This window comes from Equus przewalskii, chromosome 32 (assembly GCF_037783145.1).
Source record: "Equus przewalskii isolate Varuska chromosome 32, EquPr2, whole genome shotgun sequence".
Classification (NCBI taxonomy): Eukaryota; Metazoa; Chordata; class Mammalia; order Perissodactyla; family Equidae; genus Equus; species Equus przewalskii.
The window spans coordinates 14,814,471-14,838,142 of NC_091862.1; the positions used below are offsets into that span (position 1 = coordinate 14,814,471).

Below are 23,672 nucleotides of genomic sequence, written 5' to 3' on the forward strand. Positions count from 1 at the left end.
AACCACATCCGCGAATAATGATATCCTTATTGAGATTTCACTAATTCATTCACTCAATAACTGGATTTGGAAGGATCACCACTGCAAATCTCCCTTTAAGGCTCTTTAGATGGCACCAATCCACAGGCCAGGGTAGAGCAGTTCTGACCAGCAAACCCGGGCTGCTTCAGTGAGGGAGAGCTAAGAGCAACCAGCTCCGTGGGTCTCTGTTGGCAGCCAGCACCACAGGCTCCAGGCTATATAACAAACCTCTATATTTGTTGCTGACCTCATAGATTTTCTCTACATTTTCTTTCTTCCCTTCTTGCCTTTGTCCCTTATTTACTGATTCTCATTAACCCATCAATCTTGCTTGATCACTATACTTTTTCTCTGACCTGAGACTGTGTATCCATCAGTTATTACCATCGGTGGATTACATGTAACAGAATGTTAGAAGTTTCACCTGAAGCAAAAAGAGGTGAAGGGAGTGCTAATCATATGCAAAACTAAAGGAGGAGAGCTGATGCGTGCCACCTGTGTCAAGGATATAAATGGGCAACAGTTGGACTTTCACGGAGTCAAGACGGAGGCAGTGTTTTAGGAGACAGCTACTGTTGACTCTGGTTTCTCACACACCCACCCCTACCAATACTCAAGGAAGAGGTGTGGGAGGGCCTGCACTTACCTCAAGCCTCGGGAGAAGGGTTTCAGTGGTCCCACCTGGAGAGTATGACATATGCTCCCTGTTGGCGGACACAGGTGTCTAGTATCTAACTCCCCATGAGAAATGATTATTTTGAGTGGCCTGCATCGCAGAGTCATCTGGGGTGAATGCTAGAGAGTGACCTCTGTCCCAGAAGTGAGTTTTGAGAAGAAAGGAAAGAAGAGAGCAACAGCCTGTGGATATCTTAGGTTATCAAAGAGAGCTTTCTGGGGGATGACAGGCCTCAGCCTTGAGAAGTTAAAGAGATGCTCACAGGCTGCAGAAGGAGAAAGTAAAGAGTCAGAGAAGAGTGCATCACTTGCATCTAGGGAACTCCAGGAGGAAGTCGCAGAGGTGAGGGGAGTTGCAGAAAAGCCAACAGGCTAAGGCCCATGAGAGGAGAGAATGTGAAATGTTGCCTGGCCTAGGAGCACAGAGGCCAGCTCCCAACAGCTGTCAAAAAACTTCAGAGCCCCTCACCCACCTCTCTGCTGTCTGAGCCTGCAGGGGTCAGGAGCTGTAGAAAGTGGGGGAATAGAAATAAAGTGAAGAAAGACAAAAAGAGGCACGCGGCCCCTTTCTCCACTGCGGGCTTCCTGTTTGCAGCTAAGATAAAAGCGTGAACTTTAAGTTAACTTTATGTGCAAAGTTTTGATTAGTAAATGCGCCTGGATGCTTTAATTATGAAATTGAAACTGTTTGCAATTTATCGTGATTATAAGTCCTTTTATTATCTGTGGGGCCAGGGAAGTCAAGGCCCGTCCTGAACTAAATCATCCAGGAGGAGCGAAGATCTAGCCTCCCTGAATATTTAAAAGTGGGAGACACAAGTAAAATTGCTTTATGAGAACATCTGATAGTGGTGTTTGTCCAAAGTAGTGGTTACATCAGAGCAAAACATGCATGAGCATTTCCCAGAGAGACTGAAGAGCAGCCATTTTGTGACCGCCTTGCTAACTCTGTGTAGGTCTAGACCTGCTTTTGGAACGTTGGATCTCGCATATTCCCTGCAACCTCAGCTGAAACTTCCACTTTAATGTCCCATGTTAACCGCAATCCTCACTCTTTCCATTTTCCCATCAAAGTGTTTGGCGACTTATACCCACTGGTTTTCCTGCTTAGAAAAGTTGAATTAGCATCCGTGGTTAGGCTTATGTGGGTTTTTTTTTTTTTTTTTTCACAATTAAGATGCACACGATTGGAATTCCTACTGAATGAGTGTTCTGGTTTTCACAGATTTTAATGAAATCTTACTTTATGGTTAGTTTATAGAAGCAGACTTAAGGCAGAAACTGGAGCATGCCAAAGAAATTACCGAAGAAGCAAAAGGAACCTTGAAAGAGTTCGCTGCTCAGAGTACACAGGTGGAGAAATTTATTAATGACATAACAACCTGGCTGACAAAACTAGAAGAATCGTTGATGAACTTTGCCCAAACTGAGACTTGCGAAGGGTTGAAAAAGGTGAAGGTAGGTCATAAACTATTATTAAGTGTTTATACTTCAGTTGAAATATTAGTTCTCCTCATTTGTGGTTACTATAATCAAGATATAACCTCTGCTCTCAGTTACCCATGTTAACACTAGACCGACTAATTCATGATATGGGACGTGGGAAAGTAAGTAACAGGTGGAGAAATGAACGCAGGTGGTAAGAAATCAAAGATGAATAATCTAAACTCAGAAAGCATGCGTTGCTGTAGGCCCGCTCATAGGCCATGCTTCTTCATATTTTTTTAGTAAAAGGGTCGAACATATAGAAGAACTGTTTGAATTTCCATGAATTTTCAAACTTGAATGCCAAATAGCTTTTCATACTTTATTTTTGTTGGCCAGTATGACTACTTTCATCTAGAGAAGGATATATTTTTTTAAAAAGCTGCTGAGAAGACATTCCACTTCCATGTCATCTGTTCATATTTATAGATGACATTTCTGATCCACTGTCTTTAAAGCTTGTATTGTAAGTTGACTTTTCAGGATAGATAATCTGTTTTCTTTCAACATATTTTCTTACTATAGTTGAGACTGAGGACATATGTTTTTAAATTAACTACTGGTGCTGTTGGTAGGGCCTCTGACCTTGAAACAAAGCCCAAGTGGCCTATTGAAGAATGCGAACTTAGGAGGGTGACTCTATTAATAATTTCTAATCAATTGACTCTACCAAAGGTCATGGGCTCAAATCTGTAAGGACTTGTTTGATTTGCTTGAAATCCTAGACTATAACCCAAATCCTCCTAGCTGTCTCCCAACAGGTGTTCACAGTTGTTCCTAAGGAGAACTGGGCAACTTTCTGAAAGTGTCAACACAGATCTATCACAAATACTGAAAAAAATCCCACAAGAATGTAAACGTTACTGAGTGGATTTCAACAGCATCAATTTCAGATTCAAACAAAGTGCCATATTGGAGTAGCTGAAGTATTTCTCTTGAATGTGGTGGATATCCTTCATGGCATGCTTTTATTCTACAGGAAATACAAAAAGAACTCCAAAGTCAGCAAAGCAACATCAGCTCCACCCAGGAAAATCTCAACAGCTTGTGTCGCAAGTACCACTCAGTTGAGTTGGAGAGTCTGGGCAGTGCAATGACCGGGCTGATAAAGAAACATGAGGCTGCGAGCCAGCTGTGCTCCAAAACACAGGCCAGCCTTCAGGATTCTCTGGAAAAACATTTCAATGGTGAGCTCTGACAGGCCTTAGCGTCAATGGTTTGTTTACGAGAAGGAATCCAAACGAAATGCTGCCTAGAAACCGCCAGCAAAAGTTTGGGAAAACTTCCCACAAGAATATAATTTTAAATTTGTTTGAGAGTGGAGATTTGAGCAATAGAAGGATTGTGCACGGACTCTCACCATCAGCAGAATTCTTCCTCTTTCTCCCCAGAAAGTAGGAATCCACCATTTTGATGATTCTGAATTTCATCTGGGTTTTCTTTTATTTGTGTGGAAAATTACTTCCACTGCTGTGATGAAATGATGCAGTAAACTCAGGTGTTAGGAGAGGTCATGAAACGGCACAGCCATATAATCCAGGAAATTGCTGTCATATGTTCATGACACAGCTTCCCACACCATGTGCCTATGCTCTGATGCAGACACATAATGACTTTCTAGGTCAGCTTCGTGGACGGAGGACAGAGGAGATGGTTTCTCCTTTGCCATAAAAATGGCTTTGTCACCTCTAGAGCATTTCTTGCCTTTTACTCTTACATATTCAGACAATTAATTATCTTTCTTTACCAAAAGAAAGAAACACAATGGGAAATCAGACATTCCTGGAATACGAATATCTTTTCTATCTTTTCTTTGAGATACTTTCTCATTTTTGCCATGAACAGTCATGATTGTGGACCGTGCTGTACTATTTTCTATATTATTGTTATTATTTTCTTTGTGGAATATTTTGGAAGGCAAGATGCTAAAGGCCAGAATTAATTCATTGTGGTAATCCTGGATGCTTATTCAATGTGTTGGATTTTTTTTCTCATTTTTACTACTTTCAAGAGTCTATGCGGGAATTTCAAGAATGGTTTTCTGGAACAAAGGAAGCAGCAAAAAAATCATCTGATAGAACTGGTGACAGCAAAGTTCTAGAAGCAAAGCTCCATGATCTCCAGGTACAAAAGCTGGAAGGAAGCACTTTTTCTTCTTCTCCATATGGTACTCAAGTGCCCTCAGGTCAGACCTAAATCATCTCTTTTCCCAAATCTTCTTTTATTATTCAATATGTTTTTTCTTCCATAACAGAATTAGATTTCTTGAGTCATAAGGAGATGGGCAATATGAATAGTAACTTGAAAAACTCAGGTAGAACTCCAGAATTTCTAGATCCCTTCCTCTCTCTTCTAGCCTGTTGACCATTCTTTGGAATTTATTCAAAATTAAATCTAGTTTGAATTTTTATAGCAGTAAAAGTATAGGTAATTGTATCTATTTTATATCAGGATCCCATGGAAGAGTTTTAAAAAGAAGACCTGGCTTGTGTTTTTTAATAACTGATGATCTACATTCAGAGCTGGGATATATTCAAATTAAAGCAATGGCTATTATAGGTTTTATTGGTTTTACTGACTGGAAAATGTATGACTTCAGTAAGGAGAAGCCATTGTGAAGTAGAATTAAGCAACAATTGACAGAAGGCTAGGTTCAAATTAGGTTTTAGCCAAGTTTTTCAAGTGGCTCGTCTGAGCAAAGCACTGTGTCAAGCATTGTATAAAAAAAAAACTTTTAAAAATGAGGAACATGAGGATTTTGTGTCTGAATGGGTGATGACAATTATGTAGATAATTCATTAATAGGGTAGGAACATCATTATAATAAAGGAAGTGGTTTTGCAGGAAGCAGGGTGAGTTTAAGCTTGAGATGCAGTGGAACTCCACAAAGAAAAGTCTGAGTGACAATTGCAACACAGCAGTACTGAGATTCTTTTGCTCTGTTGAAGCTATGCCCACGCATGTGGTCTTTCCCAAGGGAGAGGTGCATACCAAGCAAAGAAAGGATCTGAAGTCAGGGCTTTGTGAGCAGAGTGGATCGAAGGAGGAGGGGAGGGCTGGAGGCAGCTAACCAGTTAGAAGATGACACTAACCCTATGAGGAGGTGTGGCCTGGGCGAGGCTGGGGCAGTGAGAATGGGGAGAGACTGAGAACAAGACCTTGATGACAACATCCTCATTTCCAGGTCACCACTGTTCACAGCTTGTTCTCAGTGGTTCCACTGACTGGCAGGCACCATGCTCCATTATGAGCCTTGACTATGTCCAATTGTGTACACCATTCTCCCTCCAGCTTTGTTAAAGGCTTTCTTCCTTTGGGCTCTGTCTGTCTCCTCTTGCTCTACTATCCCAGCTCAGAATTGTAATTCATGCTCCCATGCACCAGGGTCCCTGCATCATAGCAGATATTTCGTATTACCTTTATTTCCCCAAACAGAACATTTTGGATTCAGTCAGTGATGGGCAGAGCAAGCTTGATGCCGTGACTCAAGAAGGACAAACTTTGTACGCCCATGTGTCTAAACAAATCGTCAGTAGCATTCAGGAACAAATTACAAAGGCTAATGAAGAGTTTCAAGCGTTTCTGAAACAATGCCTTAAAGACAAACAGGCTCTTCAAGACTGTGCTTTAGAACTTGGGAGGTAGGTTGTTTTGATAAGCGTAGATTTCATCATACACAGAATATATTTTCAAAGATTTAGTGGAAAACCATTGTGAACAAAGAAATAATCTTTGCAATTGTGAGTTTAAATAATGATAAGCTTTGACCTTGAGTACAGGTTCATACTAGGACAATAATTGAATGCTTGGACTCTGATGGTATCATTTGGCTTTATTTTCTATACAGAAAAAGAAAGGAATTATATTCATTAGTAATTGTAAATGGCATAAATGCATGTTTTTTGTTTGTTTGTTTTTGTCTATTTGGCTAACTCAAGATATTAGAGTTTTGACATCCAGGTTTTAGATTATCCAAGAGTTTTCCTTGTGTTCATTTCTTCTGGGTTGGAGCCATGGCAGAAAACACCTACTGAATTTCTGTGAATCGAGATTCCAGTCAGGATGCTATGTCAATAGGGATAAATATAAAATTAGAAGGAATCAAAAAACCTTGTTCTGGTGGCAGAGTAATTTGCTGACTCCTGTCCAGCTTTCTTAGAGAATTTACATTGCTTTCAAAACTTAGAGACCTTGTGCTCATGGGCCTTATTCATATCCCAGTAAAATACAAACATGACTGAAAATCCACATAAGATACAAGCAAATTAAGATACAAGAAAGACACAGAGATGACTTTCTCTTCTTTTCCCAGGGCTTCCACTGACCCACTTATCCACTGACCCCAATTCAGAGTCTTTGTAGTAAGATATGGAGTTAAGTGCATATTGACATGGGGATGAAATCGTGCTGGTAATTACCAGCTGTGATTACCAGGAAATCAAGTCAGCAAAATAGGGTGATTCTTTTTCTGTGTGGATCTCAAAAGAAATTTCCATGATTTGTCATTTTTTTACTGAAATAAGTGATAATTTCAATGGGCTTATTGTTGAGTTTTCTTCCATACTTGAAAACTCATGCAATCTTAATTGCCATAGCCATTGTTACCTCAGATATTAGAATTTATTTATTATAATGGGCACATAATTTCTCTAAGGTATTTTCCTTTTCTTTAGTTTTGAGGATCAGCACAGAAAACTGAACTTATGGATCCGTGAAATGGATGAAAGGTTAAGTACAGAAAATTTAGGAGAGAGTAAACAGCACATTCCTGAGAAGAAAAATGAAGTCCATAAAGTTGAAATGTTTCTGGGAGAACTCCTGGCTGCAAGGTATGGTACAGAAATGGGCTGGGTCCTTTCCCTACTCGCATGTCATTGGTTGGTTGGTTGGTTATTTGGTTTGATTGTTGGTTGGTTGGTTGATGGGTGCTGGTTCTATGTTCATATCCCTGAATGTCTAGAATACAAATGGTTGTGCAGTGTTTCTTATGGCAATGAGGTATTTTCCAGAGAGCACACGGATGGAAGTAAGGAGCTGATCTGCATCGCAGTTCCACCTCCCTTTGCTCAACAAATTGGGCAGGTCACTCATTTCCTTTACTTATTGATATTAGCCTTTAAACATTGTGTTAGTAATGCTGTAATTTCCTTTTAGGGGTTATCATAAGGATCTATTAAGATAAGATAAAGCTGATTTGAAGAATAGAATACCACAAATGCACAGTGATTATAAAGATACTCTTCATTTACAAAAATAATGCTATCGACCCCAATTTCCATATACTCTTCACACACTTCAGCCTCCAGTTCCGTTTCCAATACACTCCATCCTCCTAATATTCTTAGTAAAGCCACAGGTACAGTCATTCAGTCTGACTGTCCTGGAGGTTCCTCTGCTCCACTACAGTGTTTGTCTCCTCATTGCTTCCCTCTTGGGCCAACGTTTCTGGCTTCTTTCCCAGGCAAAGTTCGCTGACCTATGCTTTTGACTCCACTACCTTGAGGGCTCTGCTTGCTAAGTTCATGCTCCACCTCTGGCATTTTCAGTTGCCTCATTGGAACTCTTCCATCAAAAGATAGAACACCTTCATCAGGAGAGTGCAGCTTGACCCCACACCCCTTACCTGTCCTCTTCAAGAGCAGATGCTCTCATCTGTGACGCAGCACAGCTAGCACCCAGCCCGCTTAATCAGACAAATCAGCCACAGTGATCAATTGAATAAAAATTGCCTGATTCAGATCATGAGTGTTCCGTGTTTCTGCCGAGTCCTCTTTTCAGTCAAACATACTTGAGTATTCCTTGTCTTAAAAAACAAACATGCAAACAAATGCACAAACAGAACCCATATCCACAACAGTTGTTGATGTGCTGTTTTGACGACTGTTATAAAGTTTTCCTGGAATGCCTTGTTCCCATTCCTGTGGGCCCTGACTGTGGAGTAAGCAATTTATGGACTCGAGGCAACCCAACCCCAACAGTGAGTCCCTCAAGGCCAGGGACCTTCAGGTCTGTATCATCCTTACATTCGTATTGTCTGTTATGGTGCCGGAAAAATAGAAAATATTTGCTGGATTGACTGAATAATAGCCTCGTTCTAGCTATATAACTTTCTGAAAATTACACTGCACTTTCTTTGCCTTTTAGATCTTGACTCTGGTCTGGAGACAATATAACGTGGCCGGACCTGCTTCTCTCCTCCTTCCAAACTTTTAAAATGACTTTATTACATATTACAGACATATGACTTTACTACCCTGGAGAAAGTGGCCTGAATACCCTTCATCACCAAATTCAATGTTTTTCTTTACTCCCCATTGTTTTTCTAATAATTGCAGCTTTTTGACCTTGATAAGCATGCACTCCTTCTTGAACTGTTACTCTCTGGTATTCTGGAATCCCAGAACCAGATGCTAAGAATCTTAGGTGTGTTTGCTCCCAGCTTATTTCTAACTGGCTGCTTCTCCAGACAATCCTAATACGCTCTGCTGGTCCCTCAGGTTATCCGGCTGGGTCACCTTGATACCGAGCAATGAGCTTGCCCTGCTCACTGCAATCTGAGCCAATTAACCACAATGATTTAGAGAATAAGAAAGGAAGTTTAATTAGATTAGCCAGCAAATCAGAAGACAGGTGACTAATGTCTCAAAAACCCATCTTCAAGGATTACAGAATCTTGAGGCAGTTATGTAGAGAAAATGAGCAGTAAGGAGAGGGTTTCCTTCAGGCATGGTGGACTCCAGGGTCTTTCATTGTTCCATTCTTCTGTCAGCTGTGATAGATGCCTTGTTAGCTGTGTTTCCTACCTGTAGCGTGTTCCTGGAGAGAAACTCATAGAACAAAGTTTTAATTTATCAAGCTATCAGGGAGCACATGCATAAGTAAGAGGCCATAGATTAGGAGAGCATGTGAAGTTTTTAGAGTAGGTGCAGGGCAGCAAGTACTCACACAGAGGAGAGGCTGGGGCCAATTAGCGAAACAAGATGGCCTCACTTTTGTTCACTTACAACCTGACTTTCTTATTGCTTGTTCCTCTCAGTCTTGTGGATTTTTTTCATCATAATATTTCCAGTACTTCAAATATTTTGGGGGGATATGCTGTACCTTATAGTTTTAAAAGTACCCCAGTCTTGAGAATCATTGAATTTTAACATCCATTCAGCAGTTCTCTTGTAGTAACAGGTGATATCTGTTGTCCTGAATTATTAAACTCACGTCGTTGCTTAAGCCACCTCCTTGTCTCACCAGACTACAACTATAAGAAATGTATTTTAGAGCAGATGTAATATTATATGTCTTATTTATCTCCCGGAGGCCCATAGGATGCTGTTACATAGTAGCTGCTCAGGAAAAAATTGAGACATTGTAGGAGACAGGCTTCATATTCTTTTTCTTGTACTCACAACAGTTTGTGTTCAGACATCTGCACTCTCCATTCTGGTATCCCAGGCATTTCCTGATAGATGTACTGATCAGACTTCAGAACAGGATGAAGCCAACCCAGACACATATGATTCCGTTTTTCCTCGTCCTGATTAACATAACTCCAAACTGAGATGAGTAAATTCCCTCAGATACAACGAGGAAACCCAGAAGCACCCATAAAATGGCCTTTTCAAAGAAATTTTTTGTTTTAGCTTTATTTCTGCCAGTCATTGTGTTGGGTCCTGGGGATAGGAGTCAAATATGGTAGCTTTGGCTTCTAGAAGGCGAAAGCCTTGTGGATGGAGACAGGCAGGGTGTATGAGGTAGCAGGGCAGAGGCCACATGGAAGAGGGGTCCCATGCTCTCTCCTCTCTCTCAGGGCTTCCTGATGCCTCCTGGAGATGTAAGGCCTGTTCTGAGAGTTGAAGAGCCAGCCAGGAAAGAAGCAGAGGAGAGCGGAACAATTTTCATGAAGGAGAAATCTCCTTGTATATACAAAAGAGCAGAGTGTTTGGGGGAATTTCAGGGAGCTATTCAAGCTTACAGCATTAAATAGGAACGGAGAGATGCTAGAGATGAGCCTGGAGAGGCAGGCCCCGGCTATTTTCTGAAGTGAACTCCTAGTAATACACTGGGTGTGGATTTAGGCACAGCACAGATTGAATCAAATCCCCGGATGTATGTTGACTGCAGTTGGAGAAACCATAGAGAATGCAGGTAGCCAGCCAGGTCCCCAGAATCTTCATTTTAAAGGCATGTCAGCTGTGAGCTCTTGTCTGGTTTCTGGTTCCTGCTCCAGTATCAACATTCATTTGTCACTCCCCTGCACTCCCAAATGTCAGAATTAAATTTTGGTTTTTTCCGTTTTCTTTAGAGAGTCTCTTGATAAGCTTTCGCAGAGAGGGCAGGTTCTCAGTGAAGAAGGCCACGGTGCTGGGAAAGAGGGACGCCTGTGCTCCCAGCTCCTCTCTAACTACCAGAACTTGCTCAGGATGACCAAAGAGAAACTGCGAAGCTGCCAGGTGGCCCTGCAGGAGCACGAAGCCCTGGAGGAGGCGCTGCGGAGCATGTGGTCCTGGGTGAAAGACGTTCAAGACAGGCTGGCCTGTGCAGAGAGCACCACTGGGAGCAAGGACACCTTGGAGAAACGGCTGTTACAGATCCAGGTGCGTGTGGCACCAGCCAGACACCCACAACTTCGGAAGACGGATTTGATTAGATTCACAAATGTTTGAGTTGGGTCCTGCTTGTTCTGTGAACCTCTCAATGAGGATTATGTGGGCAAAGTAGAGAGCCTGGGCAAAAAAGATATGGAGGGGTCATTTTTTACTCTATGTAGAGGAGTGTTTTTGTTTTAGTAACTTTGAAATCACTTTTAATGTCATTTAGTGAATATTCAGCCAATGTTATGGAATGGCTACTTTACTCCAAGCACTGTACAAGCTGCTGGGAATATAGAGATAGATGCTAGTCCTTGCTTTCTAGGAGTTGACAGTCTAACAAGAGAGACCAACGTGTGCATTGTTACCTGCGGTATAACGTTTATACAGGGATTGAAGCAATCACGTGTGTTTAAAACACAAAAGAGATCACCAACCCAGACTGCAGTCAGTGAAGGTGACCTTGAAAGACAGCAATTAGCGAGGCAATGGAGGTAGGGGGACTGTTAGGTTTTTCACAAGTGTGTCTTTATTTCCGAAATAATTTTTTTTACTCTGAAACCAAATTGAATATCGTTACAGTTTCTAGGCTAGTGGCCCAAAGTTTTCCAAGAATTTAAATTGGAGTTAATCTTTGACTCCGAGGTTCCTGATATGTAATGTTTAAGTAAAGTATTATAGTGCAAAAGGATGCAGAGTTCGTTGTTTTTATCTTAAAGTTAGTAAGGTCTTCCCTACCTTAATTCTCATGGGAAACGTAACATTTTTGAAAATATCAGGTGTTAATAATCCCACTCACAAGTATTCATTCTTCCCTTATAGGATATTCTCCTGATGAAGGGTGAAGGAGAAGTTAAGTTGAACATGGCCATTGGCAAAGGGGAGCAGGCCTTGAGAAGTAGCAACAAAGAAGGTCAGAAGGTGATTCAGACTCAGCTACAGACCCTCAAAGACGTGTGGGCTGACATCATGAGCTCTTCTGTCCGTGCTCAGAGGTACAGAGCCTGTTTTTAGTGTTGATTTGCCTAAATAAAGCCCAGAGGTTTAGTAAAATGATGGAGCAGTGCTGAGGCTGTCCTGTGTAGAGTCACCAAGCGTATCATTTTAGCTAGTTGTATGCATGCCTGTCTTTGCCTACATTGTCTTTTCCGTAAGGACTGGTGTGTGTGATGTTTACATCTCCCATAACATCTCACGTGGAATCTTGCACACAACGTGGGCTCAGTAAAATATCTATTTTCAATTCATCAAAGGAAGGATATATGGTCTTTAATAACTTTAAGCTTTTTAAAGGAACATACAGGAAATTAATTTGTTGGCAAGTGTTGAGCTTAAGAACAAATCTTTTTTCTCAATTCAAAGTAATGTCACCCACTTTAGGGTTGAGGAAATGTGTGGGGCATTTTTGATTGTCACAGTGAGGGGGTATCCTGGCATTTAGAGACTGAGGCCACGAGAGCTAAGGTCCTACAGTGTGTGGGACATTCTCACCCAACCATTGACCCACCCAGAATCCCCGTAGAGGCTCTGGTGAGAAGCCCGCACCAGATGCTGATAAGAAAGGAGAGAAGGTACCGACTGTTAGACCAGGTGGTGGTGGTGCTGCTACATTAATGAGTGGAAGATCTTTGCCTCCCTCCCTCGTCTCAGAGTATCCACAGATGATCTGGCTGGCTTGTCAGACAAATGACCTTCGGTCAGAATGGTACTGAAATACGTTCCAGGAGTTATATTCTGAAGTTATATATGCTTTTAGGTCACTGAAGACGTGCGTGCCCAATACAATAATAATCAATAGATGAATAAAAGATTCAAGTGCATCACAAAACAAAACAAAAAACACTGCAATGTAAACAATGAGCCATGAGTACCACTAAAATTTTAGAGGTTAGGTTTTGTTCTTTTCTTTTAATATAGAGCACAGGTGGTGACTCCCAAAGTCAGTAGGACTTTTAATCTTAGTAATAACTCATAGTGGTCAGCAAAGAAAAAAAATCAGTTCCTATGGTTTTATTATCCTGTATAGTTGGCTGCTGGAGCATGAACTAAACTTCCCAAAGCTTGGCCACAGGCCAGCTTCATACAAGTGAACAGGAACATGGGTGAATGTTTTTTGGATGTTAGGACAAAATGTTAAATACAAGAAGAAGATTCAGACCCTTGACTCTTCTTTCAGCAAGAAATTAAATTCGACAGCTATGTATTGAGCAGTAGCAATGTTCAAATTGTGTGCTAAAATAATGAAGCAAAACAAAGTAGTTTTTGCCCTCTGAGTGTTTAGAAGTTAGAGTAGGATACAGTCCAAAAAACTCTGACTCAGATTGTGTTACTAAGACACTGTGGACTGTAGGAGAACACAGGGCCTGGGGTGGCTTCTGGCAGGCGAGATTGATTTGGGGTTTCTAGAAAATCCTTTGAGGAAAGAATAGGACTTTGAGGCATGAATGATGAGGTTCCTATTGATGCAAAAGGAACAAGTTGAACAAATGCTAGAAGTATATTTACCAAAGATATAACTCCAGGATCATAGGACTGCATGCAAAGGAGACTGGGAGTGGTCACTGATGATAAGTTTAGAATAGTTTGTAAAGCTGAATAATTTAAAATTTTAAAATGCCAGCCTGGAGTGCCTTTTACTTGACTCTCTGAAGAGTTGTCTTCTTGACTATTACATTTGTGACTGTATTTCTTATATTATAAATATATTGAGTCTTCATTCTTTCATACATTCAACACTAAACATTGTGCATATATGTATCCTTAGGTGAAAATCAATCTAATGATATTATTTACCTAGAAAGAATACCTTACATTTTAAATTCCAGTCAATAAGTCATTACCATCTGATTTTAATAAGATAAACTGAGCCTGAGAAAATTAAGAATTGGGGCTGGCCTGGTGGCGCAGTAGTTAAGTGTGCATGTCCCACTTCGCTGGCCCGGGGTTCACTAGTTTGGATCCCAGGTGTGGACATGGCACTGCTTGGCATGCCATGCTGTGGTAGGCATCCCACATATAAAGTAGAGGAAGATGGGCACAGATGTTAGCTCAGAGCCACCCTTCCTCAGCAAAAAGAGGAGGATTGGCAGCAGTTAGCTCAGGGCTAATCTTCCTCAAAAAAAAAAAAAATTAAGAATTGATATACATTAAATGAAATTTAATTGATGATAACCCAGTGCTGATTTTTAACAACACAACACATAAATTTGTCCGTTCACTTAGGACAGTTAGCATCTGGAAGACAAATCTCCATATGCATATATGACTACAACATCTTACTGCAAATGTTGACGTGGATTCACTTTCATTTGAAGAAACTCTGTTGTGGCTTGGTGAAGTAGTGTTTCTCCCTGCACTTAAGAGCAGCATTTTCATCACTTACAATAATATTCAGTAAAATGGCTTATGTGGATGCCGTGTCCTCATAATTGGTTTTCAGTAAAGATATCAAGATAACTTATTTTTATAATATGTGACATTAATTCTAGCACTTTAGAGGCTGTGATTAGCCAATGGAATGACTATCTAGAATGGAAAAACCAGTTGGAGCAGTGGATGGAATCAGTGGACCAAAAAGTGGAACATCCCTTGAAAGCGCAGCCAGGTCTGAAAGAGAAGTTCGCCCTTCTGGACCACTTTCAGTCCATCGTGTCTGAGGGGGAAGAACATGCCCAAGTCCTGCACCGCCTCATCACAAAGTCCAGGGAGCTCTGCCAGAAGACTGAGGACGAGTCTTTCAAGGAAGCAGCTCAAGAGGAACTGAAAACACAGTTCAATGATATAATGACTGTTGCCAAGGTTAGTGCTTTGTATTGAGGAAAGAACTTCAAGGCTCAGGGAAAGAATAGGCTATGGGTTAGATTATTGGAGAATTGGCTGCTCTAAAACTATTTGTACATTTAGTGAACTGTTATTATGTAAATATCATTTCTCAGCTGCAGATGCCCATGAAGTTTTCTCTTTCTGTAATCTTGGGATTATTTTTTATTCTTTGTTTTTTGACATTCACTTAGAATGTTAGTCAACCTGTTTCTTTTCTTTGTAAGATTGTCTGAGTCTCAAATATCAGTGTTTGAAGTTCTTTTTCATTTGCTGCCACTTATAGTTGTTGTGTTAAATGTAAGTTTATTTAGCTCCCAGATTTCAGTCATGTACTAAGTTTTTCATTCATTTCCCATCTTAGTAAAAACTGCATTTCTGTATTCTCCAAGATGTAGGCTCCTTCATGTAATATCAAGATTATTTTTAATTCTCTATCTGAATCTTTACTTTCTTTTGTATATTTGTGACAATGTTAAAATAAGGGAAAGGTTTTTCTTTCCCTTTCTTGGTTTTCCTTTTGGGAACTCTCTTTGTATTATTTCTACTACAATTATTAACATATGTGTTAGTTTATGTTAATTTTTGCCTTGGCAATGATTAAGAGCTATGCCTCTGGAGTCAAAAAGACCTAAATATGAATTCTGACTTCGGTATTTTTTTGGACACATGACTTTGGGCATGTTACATAGGCTCTGTAACCCCTGTAAGTGTCCTTTCCTGTAAAATGCTGATAATAATAGCATTTACAACACAGAGCTGTTGTGAGGATTAAATGAGCAAATGAATTTAACATGCTGAGCAGAGTGCTGTACACAAAACCAATACAAATAATGGCTTAAATAATAAGAATAGTTATTATAATTATTAAGTGGATTATTAGAGATGTTAGTCAGCATTCATTAAGCATAGATTTTTATGCAAAGCTGGACAAAAGTAAACTTATAGCAAAAAATGGTTTCTTCCTCAAAGTCTTTCAGTCTAATTAAGATTTGATATTTTTATTTTAAGACATTAAACATAGAGAAAATTCGAGAATAATGAAATCTTCTGAGATCACTATATCAGACCTGTTGTCTTGTCTGATTTCACATTCTCAATAGTGACTACAGTTAAAATAACCTTTTCTTTGTTTACCAGGAGAAAATGAGGAAAGTGGAAGAGATCGTGAAAGACCATCTAATGTATTTGGATGCAATCCAGGAATTCACAGATTGGCTCCATTCAGCAAAGGAGGAACTTCACCGGTGGTCAGATATGTCTGGAGACTCATTAGCCACCCAGAAAAAGTTGTCTAAAATTAAGGTCAGAAAATAAATAGATATTGTAACTTCATCGTTTCATTGGTTCTTGAGTACGACATACCTGTGATGACAATTCTTTGGATAAGATTCTTTTATTCAAAATGTTTCCTTCCTATTTTCTATTTGTTGGTGTTTATTACCTTGCACCTCACCAATTCTAAACATAAGTAAGAGAAAAAAAAGAATCCAAAACACTTTGCACTTGTAAGCAAGATGGAACATTTTCTATGTTTTCTTCTGTATGCAAGTGTACTTATTGCTGTAGTATGAGAGGCTATGAAATATCTGCTAGCTTGGTAGGCTCAAAGAACTGGATACTATTTTCAAGCACAGTGGAAGAAAAGTTTATAAAGTAATTCAGTTAAACATATTTGAACAATAACTTGGAAATGTCATTCTAGATGTTTTATTCTGCTTTCCTAGCCAACAGTATGACAACAAAAGGGAAAACATTTAAAGACATTTATAGGACATTAACATTAACATCTAGTTTGCTCCTTATAAGGACAACTTAAAGCTTAGAAATTCACACATCTGAGGGAGTCAGAGATCTTAGCGTCTGTTAGCATATTTCTAGTTGCTTGAATATTAAATTGCAATCATTTCCCCTCTGTGGAAGATAATTGCCTTTAATCTAAAAATTAAGCAATGGTGAAATCCTCAATGGCTTAATTTTAAATGAGAAATGTTGATGATAAATAGTGTAATTATGGTCAGAAATTTAAGACTCAAATTGTGTTCTGAATCCCTGGAGATCAGAACATAAAAATCATAGTTAATGATAACAATAATGACTATATTTTGTGAGTTTACTTCTAAGTGCTTATCTTATTTAAATCTTATGATGACTATGTAGGTTTTAAATGAGATAATCACATAAAGTCACTTTTTGTTTTTATTATCTTGTGATTCTTTCAAATACTTCTTTGACACATTTCTCAGTAATATTTTAATTTATTCATCCATCTATCCATCCACCCGTCTACCCATTTATTCAATCTGTGCTCTGCATCTTTCAAGGAGCTCACAGTGTTGAAAGGAAATGCACAAACTGATTTTTATAAAATGATATACCAAGTGTAATGATAGCTTGCTATACTTTTAGAGTTTAGGCTCTGAGCACGGAGACCCAGTGCTGCATCCTGCTTCTACTGATTGGTTAGCTGTGTCTTTGGGCAAGTCACTTAATGTCCTCAAACCTCAATCTCTTAATTGGAAAAATAAGAATAACAATAGTACCTGCCTCATAAAGTAGTTCTGAAGGCTAAATTAACTCATACACATAAAACATTAGCATCATGCTTGACACGTAGAATGCATTCAGTAAGATCCAGTGGATTTGGTAAGTGAGTGATTTAATTGGCTATGGAGTGACAATGTGGGAAAAGTCAAGGGCAATGGTGAAGACTTTACCTAGAGTCAACAGAGCTATCTCCATCTGAGGAAAACAAGTACATGCAGAGGAGATGGGTTACAGAGGAGGAAAGATGGTGAGTTTAATTGTGCACAGATGGGATTTGAACTGTGGTGTGGTGATATCCAGGAGGCAGTTGAATGTTCAGGTCTGAATTTCAGGTTAGGAAGTTGGATCAAAGACATAAGATTGGAGTGATCAGCATATAATTTGTAGGTGAAACCATCAGAGTCGATGAAACCAAGATCAATATATAAAGCAAAGAGAACAATGGGTGCAGGACCTAAACCTGGGCACTGTCGAGATTTAAGGGGCCACAGAAGAGGGTTTGAAAAGGAGGTGGAGAAAAGAGAGGAGAAACAATTAAAAAAGGAGGACCAGGAAGGTGTGGTCCCACCAAGTCCCTTAGTGAAAGACATGGTCAGCATCACAGAAGCAGCAAGAGGCTGCCATTAAGAGGAGGACCAAAGAATGTCCACTGGACTTGGCAGTTAGGCTATTTGGCTACCACCAAGAGCCATCTGCACAGCCAGATGAGACGAGAAACCAGACTGCATGGATTTAGGAGTGAATGATAGGTTGGAATAAGAGACAGCAAGGATGGACTAATGTCTTGAAATGTCGATGTGAGAAAAATGAGAATTCCTTTACAAAGCTTACTTCCTAGGTTGCCAAATACTCTTTTTTAAAAAATACTTTAAAAATGTAGGAAATATAAAAGAAAGAGCTGGCAGAAAGAAATTGGAATTTGGGAAGGAGAAAGTGAAGGCTGGCAGAGGTTGCCTCTCGGAAATCCAGGTCAGGCCTGAATGTAGGCCGATGTGTGGGTGAGGAGAAACCCTGGAGGAAAGACAGAAGCTCCTCCTCTGTCCTTTAATGCCATCCCTCCCCACCTCCAGGGCTAACCGCCGAGTAGGCAACTTCAAGACCAATTGTTTGTGTGTGAGGGTGTGTGTGTATACATGTGTGTATATGCACAGGATACTTTTAAAGAGTTTACCTACAAGACAAGGAAACATGTCTAAAAGCCATTTCAAAACACTTTAAGATGATGATATCCTCATTCAAAATCTGGGCAAGTAGAATTAGCAATTGCAAATATTGAAATACCCCATTTTATTGCCAAAGAAAACTAGGATAATGCATTAGAGAGTATTTTGGAAACTGATTTTTGGCAGTTGATACCCCTTGACCTCCAAATTTGAAATCACTCTTAAAGGTAAATTATAAGTATTCAAATTAATAGTTAGACATAGCTTTTTTTAAAAAGTTACAATTTTTGTTTATCAAATCACTACTTACTATATGCACTGATAAATAAGGAAGGTTTTTAAAATCCTGCTGCTGAAGGAAGGATGGATATGTTATTAAATGCCAGCTGTGTAAGGATTTCATGTGATGGTGCTTTGGACTACTAAATAACTAAATACCTGTACATGATCTATACTAAAACGTGGCTCTCTTGTATATAACCGTGGAAGATATACTTATTTCAATCTAATATAATGAAATGTGAACTATATTATATAGATGAGTTAAGACATTTTATGCTTAACAATTTATTAAGCATGCTTCATACTTAACACCCATATATTTTCTACACCTGTCAATTTGTAATTGATTTTCTTCTTGAAGTTTTTTTTCCTAATAATCATCTTTTCCTTCTATTTAATCTAGGAGTGAAGTCATACTTTTGTAGTAATTCTAACAGAATCCTGGCTTTAGCAACAGATGTGTTAATATATAAAAACCAGATGATGAATTCAGTGAAAGAAATTTCAGCAAAAGAATATATTCTCGGAAAGAGATGTCACTATTTTTCCTAATCAGCAATGCATATTTTAATTTTATCTTGTTGTCCTTTGGAATATTGGTGTGCTTTCGACCTAAAAGTTATAGCTAAATTGTTCAATTTCTAGTGAGTTTTTTAAAAGTAAAAATAATAGCAACAAATGAACCCAGTCTAAAGATTGCTTTGAACTTTTGATTAAGTCTCTGTGAATTATTCGTTTTAGTTACTATAAAAATGTTTACTTAAGGTGCTGAAGCACTGAAATTGAGCCGGGCTCATTCTTTGGTGGGATGGGTTAGCATGATTCCTCTAGAACAGAAGTGAGATCTAAGCCCCCGTCTTGTGGAAGAAGATGGAATTGGGGTATAGACCACGAGCAGAGCATAGTTCTGCAGCAATCCTCGTTCGCTTGTCTATCAACTTAGGGAGAAATACAGATTCACGTGTTTATGGGAGCAACGCACCACAGGCAAATATTTAAATCAGTGTCAAAACAGTTTCGTATATTCAAACAAAGCCTGATTTCAGGGTCCTGGTTTAGTGTGTTACAGGATGCCGTGAATTCCTCTGCTTATTTTGCCACAAGCCTTGACGCTCAAGATGATAATTCTCTGCTATTCTAACTTAGGGGTGGGCGGATGAATTGATTCTGGTTCCTTGTGGCACACTTGCTAAAACTTCCTAGCAGGACAGGGTCCCCCTCTGAACACATTTGGAAACTAGCTGGGCAAGTGACTCACAGCCTTCTCGGTTACCATGGCGATATTCCATTACAGGAGCTGATGGATTCCAGAGAGATTGGTGCAAGCCGCCTGAGCAGAGTGGAGTCTCTGGCTCCTGCGGTGAAACAGAACACAACTGCCAGTGGGTGTGAGCTCATGGACACGGAGATGCAGGCCCTGTACGCCGACTGGAAGCAGTGGGAAGACAGTGTTTTCCAAACGCAGACCAGCTTGGAGAACCTCGTTAGCCAAATGGCTCTTTCGGAACAGGAGTTCTCAGGCCAAGTGGCTCAACTGGAGCAGGGCCTGGAAGAGTTCAGTGCCCTTCTGACAAGCTGGGCTCAGCAGTTAACTCTCCTGGAAGGCAAGAACACAGATAAGGAAATAGTGGAATGCTGGCAGAAAGGACAAGTAAGTGGGCTTCCTGTTTTCTACTGGTGGTTATGCTAAAATTGTTGTTTGGGTCTCATTGATGCTAAAATAATCCTTGTTAACTAAAAACATGCAACACTCAGACTTGGGAGAAATAAGTACTTATCCTATTAAATTTTCAAAGGGGATCTTTTTCCTCTCATAAATCCAACTTGTAAAGATACAGATACAGGGGAGAAGGAATTATTATTTATTGTAGGAAACATTTATTGTTAGTGGAAACATTTTACTTTCATTCTTATGGTGTAAGAGTTTGTAATATTGTATTCAGCCATTCAGTCTGAAAGATGGCCTGTGGGTAGAGGCATAAATAGACAGAGAGTCATAGCTGTTTCCTGCCAGTGAGTTATTTCCAACAATTAAAGGATTGAATTTCTAGCTTTGAAAGAAGTATTTGGTAATCTCATAAAGCTCAACTAATAGTTTTCACCTTGATTAGCTCTGCTATGTGTGGTTTTGACAGCTGTGCTTGAATTAACCCGTTAACAGAACTCCTACGTCATGCTTGGTGGTTGCTCTCTGACCTTTTTTTTTTTTTTTAAACTGATGGCAGCTCTTTCAGAATGTGAGAAAGGGAAGCATAAAAAGGAGAGTGAAGAATGGGCAGAAGCTTGAAATTCTCTTTCTTTCTTTTGCTGTTAAATAGTATCTTGGAAAACCTTTCAATATTTGCAATTTTATAGTGCTCTGAATCATGGATGTCCTTAAAAGGAAGTTTTCATAAAGTAAACTTCTCTGTTTCTATTTATATTATAATCCTTTCAAAATAGCTCCAGCCAGGAAGAAAGTCATGTAGTATTTCCAACATTGTCTTGTTTTAAATCAAGTACTTGAAACATGTATACCACCCCACAAAATAAAACTTTATAATCATCTCTTTATACTATTTTCTTTATAATGTTTCTAGGGTTTTGTTTTTTTTTCTGATGCCTTTTCTAGAGTTTAGGTTTAAGCACCAGAATAAAGTGCAGAAAGAAGTTCTGTCAAACAGGGACAAGGACATTGGTAATTCTTCCTTGATGTCAGTATTATTCACTCTGATATCAAAAAGCCAGTTACAATGTCTGGGTTCTTTTTTGTTTCCTTTCTCTTCCATGAATATCAGTGAAATTTTTTTCAAAGAAATATTTGATTGTATTTAAATTACATTTCTATTCTGAGCTATCATTTTTTACATTGATACTACTCATGAAAATAATAGGTGAGGCCCATAAAAAAGATAGACGGTAATGCAAAAGTGAATGTGGACTTTTAAATGTACTAACAATTCAACCATGACAGCTATTCAGTTAGATCTACTTCCAGATGCAGCTCCAGGGCCCGTGCTTTCGATGACAATACTACATTGCCTCTCAGTATTCAGATTTTCTCTTATTTCTAATAATCGTATGTTATCTAAAAATAGAGACAATACATGTTCTCACCACCAAAAAGAAATGATAATTATGTGATGGGATGGAGGTGTTAGATGATGATATGGTCGTAATCATTTTACAATATATAAACACAAAAATATATGTACACATTGTACACCTTAAACTTACGTGATGTCATATGTCAATTACATCTCAATGAAACTAGGAAAGATTTTTAAAAGTGGGGATAATATTTCCATTACAATGAATGCATAGGAAAAATTTTACAAAACAATAATTTTCAAGAGTTCTTATGGCATTGTTTTGCTATTAGGGAGGGCTTGCCATTGTTGGAAATCATAGTAATCAGGAACTTTCACAAGTATTTACTTTCTCTTCTGTAATTAAGTGATGATACTCAAGAAATCCTTTAAAAAATAAAAATGAATTATCATCTATCAACTATATAAAATCATGTTAAAAAAAATCTTGTTCACTGTGTTTGCAAAACTCGTGTCTTTTAATATCCATTAGGTTATTAGAGTCAGAAATTTAGCAATTTTCTTAACCTGTACAACCTCTAAGCACAAAAAAAATGCATTCTATGATTAACTGAAACAGAAGAATATGACCTGATATTTATAAAATGAAAGACTCTACTAAAATGCTTTAATTTACGATGCAGTTATAGAAATTTTTTTAGTATAAAGCTTTGGTCCAAAGCTTTTCACTTTGGATATCATTTAATCGGACAAATTATCAGCTAATGTGACTACTTTGAATCTCTGGTTCTTTTTACTTTTTGGTATGTGGTAAATTTCTTTAGATCTTATTTTTATTATTCTTTCTGTTCTCCTTAAATAAAAGGTTCAATGTTTTGTAAAATAGTAGTTACTAGTTTGGCATTTGGAGTTTCAGAAACTTTCTAGTTATTATTTATGAATTTTGTAAATAAAAATATTTTAGACTCCTCTAGCCCAGACACTAAGCTACGTAAAGAATTTTAAAACCAAGAGAACACCATCTTTCCTCTCAAAGTCACAGTCTAGGTGGAAAGGCCTATAAATTCAAAACCAAGGGGGACACTTGATTGTAGTAAGTGCAGACAAGGTGCTGTCTATCCTCAAATGAGGAGCCCCCAAAAGTGGAGAGGAGGGTGCAGAATCCTTAGAGGAGTCGTTATCTGAGCTGAGTCTCGAGGTACAATTACAAATTGATCTGATGGGTGAGGTGGAGGAACAGCATGAAGATCCAGAGTGACTGAAGAATGAGGAAAAACAAGAGAAAACTAGAGAACAGAATTCAAATTAAGAAGATATTGTGCCATTCCAGAAAGAAACGACAAAGATGTCAATGGGGACTGTGAGAGTCAAGATGCAGAGAAAAAAGGAGAGCTGATAAAAGAGATATTTTAGATAAAGACTAGACCAGCCCTCCTTTCTCCTGTGTGGAGTGAGAAGGGAAACGAGTGAGGCCAAGATGATGCTTAGTTTTCTGATTTAGATCATTGGGAGGACAGTGGTGCCATTTACAAGGATTAGGAATGTGACACAGACCTGGTTTGGTGAGAGGCGTGGTTTTCCTATAAATCTAGGCCATGTCTTGATAAAAATCTCTCAAGATAATAATAGTAACAGCAACAGCTGTCTGAGTAGTTACTCATCTTCTTGCCTCTCCTCCTTAATTAGTTTTGTTTTTTCACCTTGGCGGACCATTATCCATACTGTCCCATTTAAATGTTTGGGAGTTATTTACCTGCTATTTTTACTGATTAGGCACTTAGTGTGCCAGGAATTGTGCTAATTTGATCTCATTTGCTCTTTGTGACAATCCTGTAAGAAAAACGCTCCGATTGCAAAGCACAGCGTGTAACTCCGTGGACCATGGTCTTGATTTCAGGGGTGTACTTATCAAGTCCCAAGACTTTATTTTTGGATTAGATATTCACAGCACTGTGATTATTCACGTCTCTTTCTCATCCGTTAAATTGTGAGCTATCCAAGAAAAAGAACCACACCTTTGGTCATATTGGGGGTCCCAGAATCCAGCAAAATGATTGGCAGATAGCAAA

The 23,672-nt window shown here is 39.0% G+C and overlaps 1 protein-coding gene across 2 annotated transcripts in view; it reads left to right on the plus strand.

Annotated features, from left to right (window-relative positions):
* Nucleotides 1-23,672, plus strand: part of SYNE1 (spectrin repeat containing nuclear envelope protein 1) — a 443,793-nt gene that overhangs the window by 193,133 nt on the left and 226,988 nt on the right. For both annotated transcript variants that reach the window (XM_070603011.1, XM_070603013.1), the window contains 10 exons: nt 1,951-2,154; nt 3,161-3,368; nt 4,193-4,305; nt 5,617-5,822; nt 6,855-7,010; nt 10,478-10,769; nt 11,586-11,758; nt 14,252-14,561; nt 15,723-15,887; nt 19,869-20,225. In XM_070603011.1, coding sequence (XP_070459112.1) covers nt 1,951-2,154; nt 3,161-3,368; nt 4,193-4,305; nt 5,617-5,822; nt 6,855-7,010; nt 10,478-10,769; nt 11,586-11,758; nt 14,252-14,561; nt 15,723-15,887; nt 19,869-20,225 — 2,184 coding nt within the window. The remainder of the gene's footprint in view (nt 1-1,950; nt 2,155-3,160; nt 3,369-4,192; nt 4,306-5,616; nt 5,823-6,854; nt 7,011-10,477; nt 10,770-11,585; nt 11,759-14,251; nt 14,562-15,722; nt 15,888-19,868; nt 20,226-23,672) is intronic.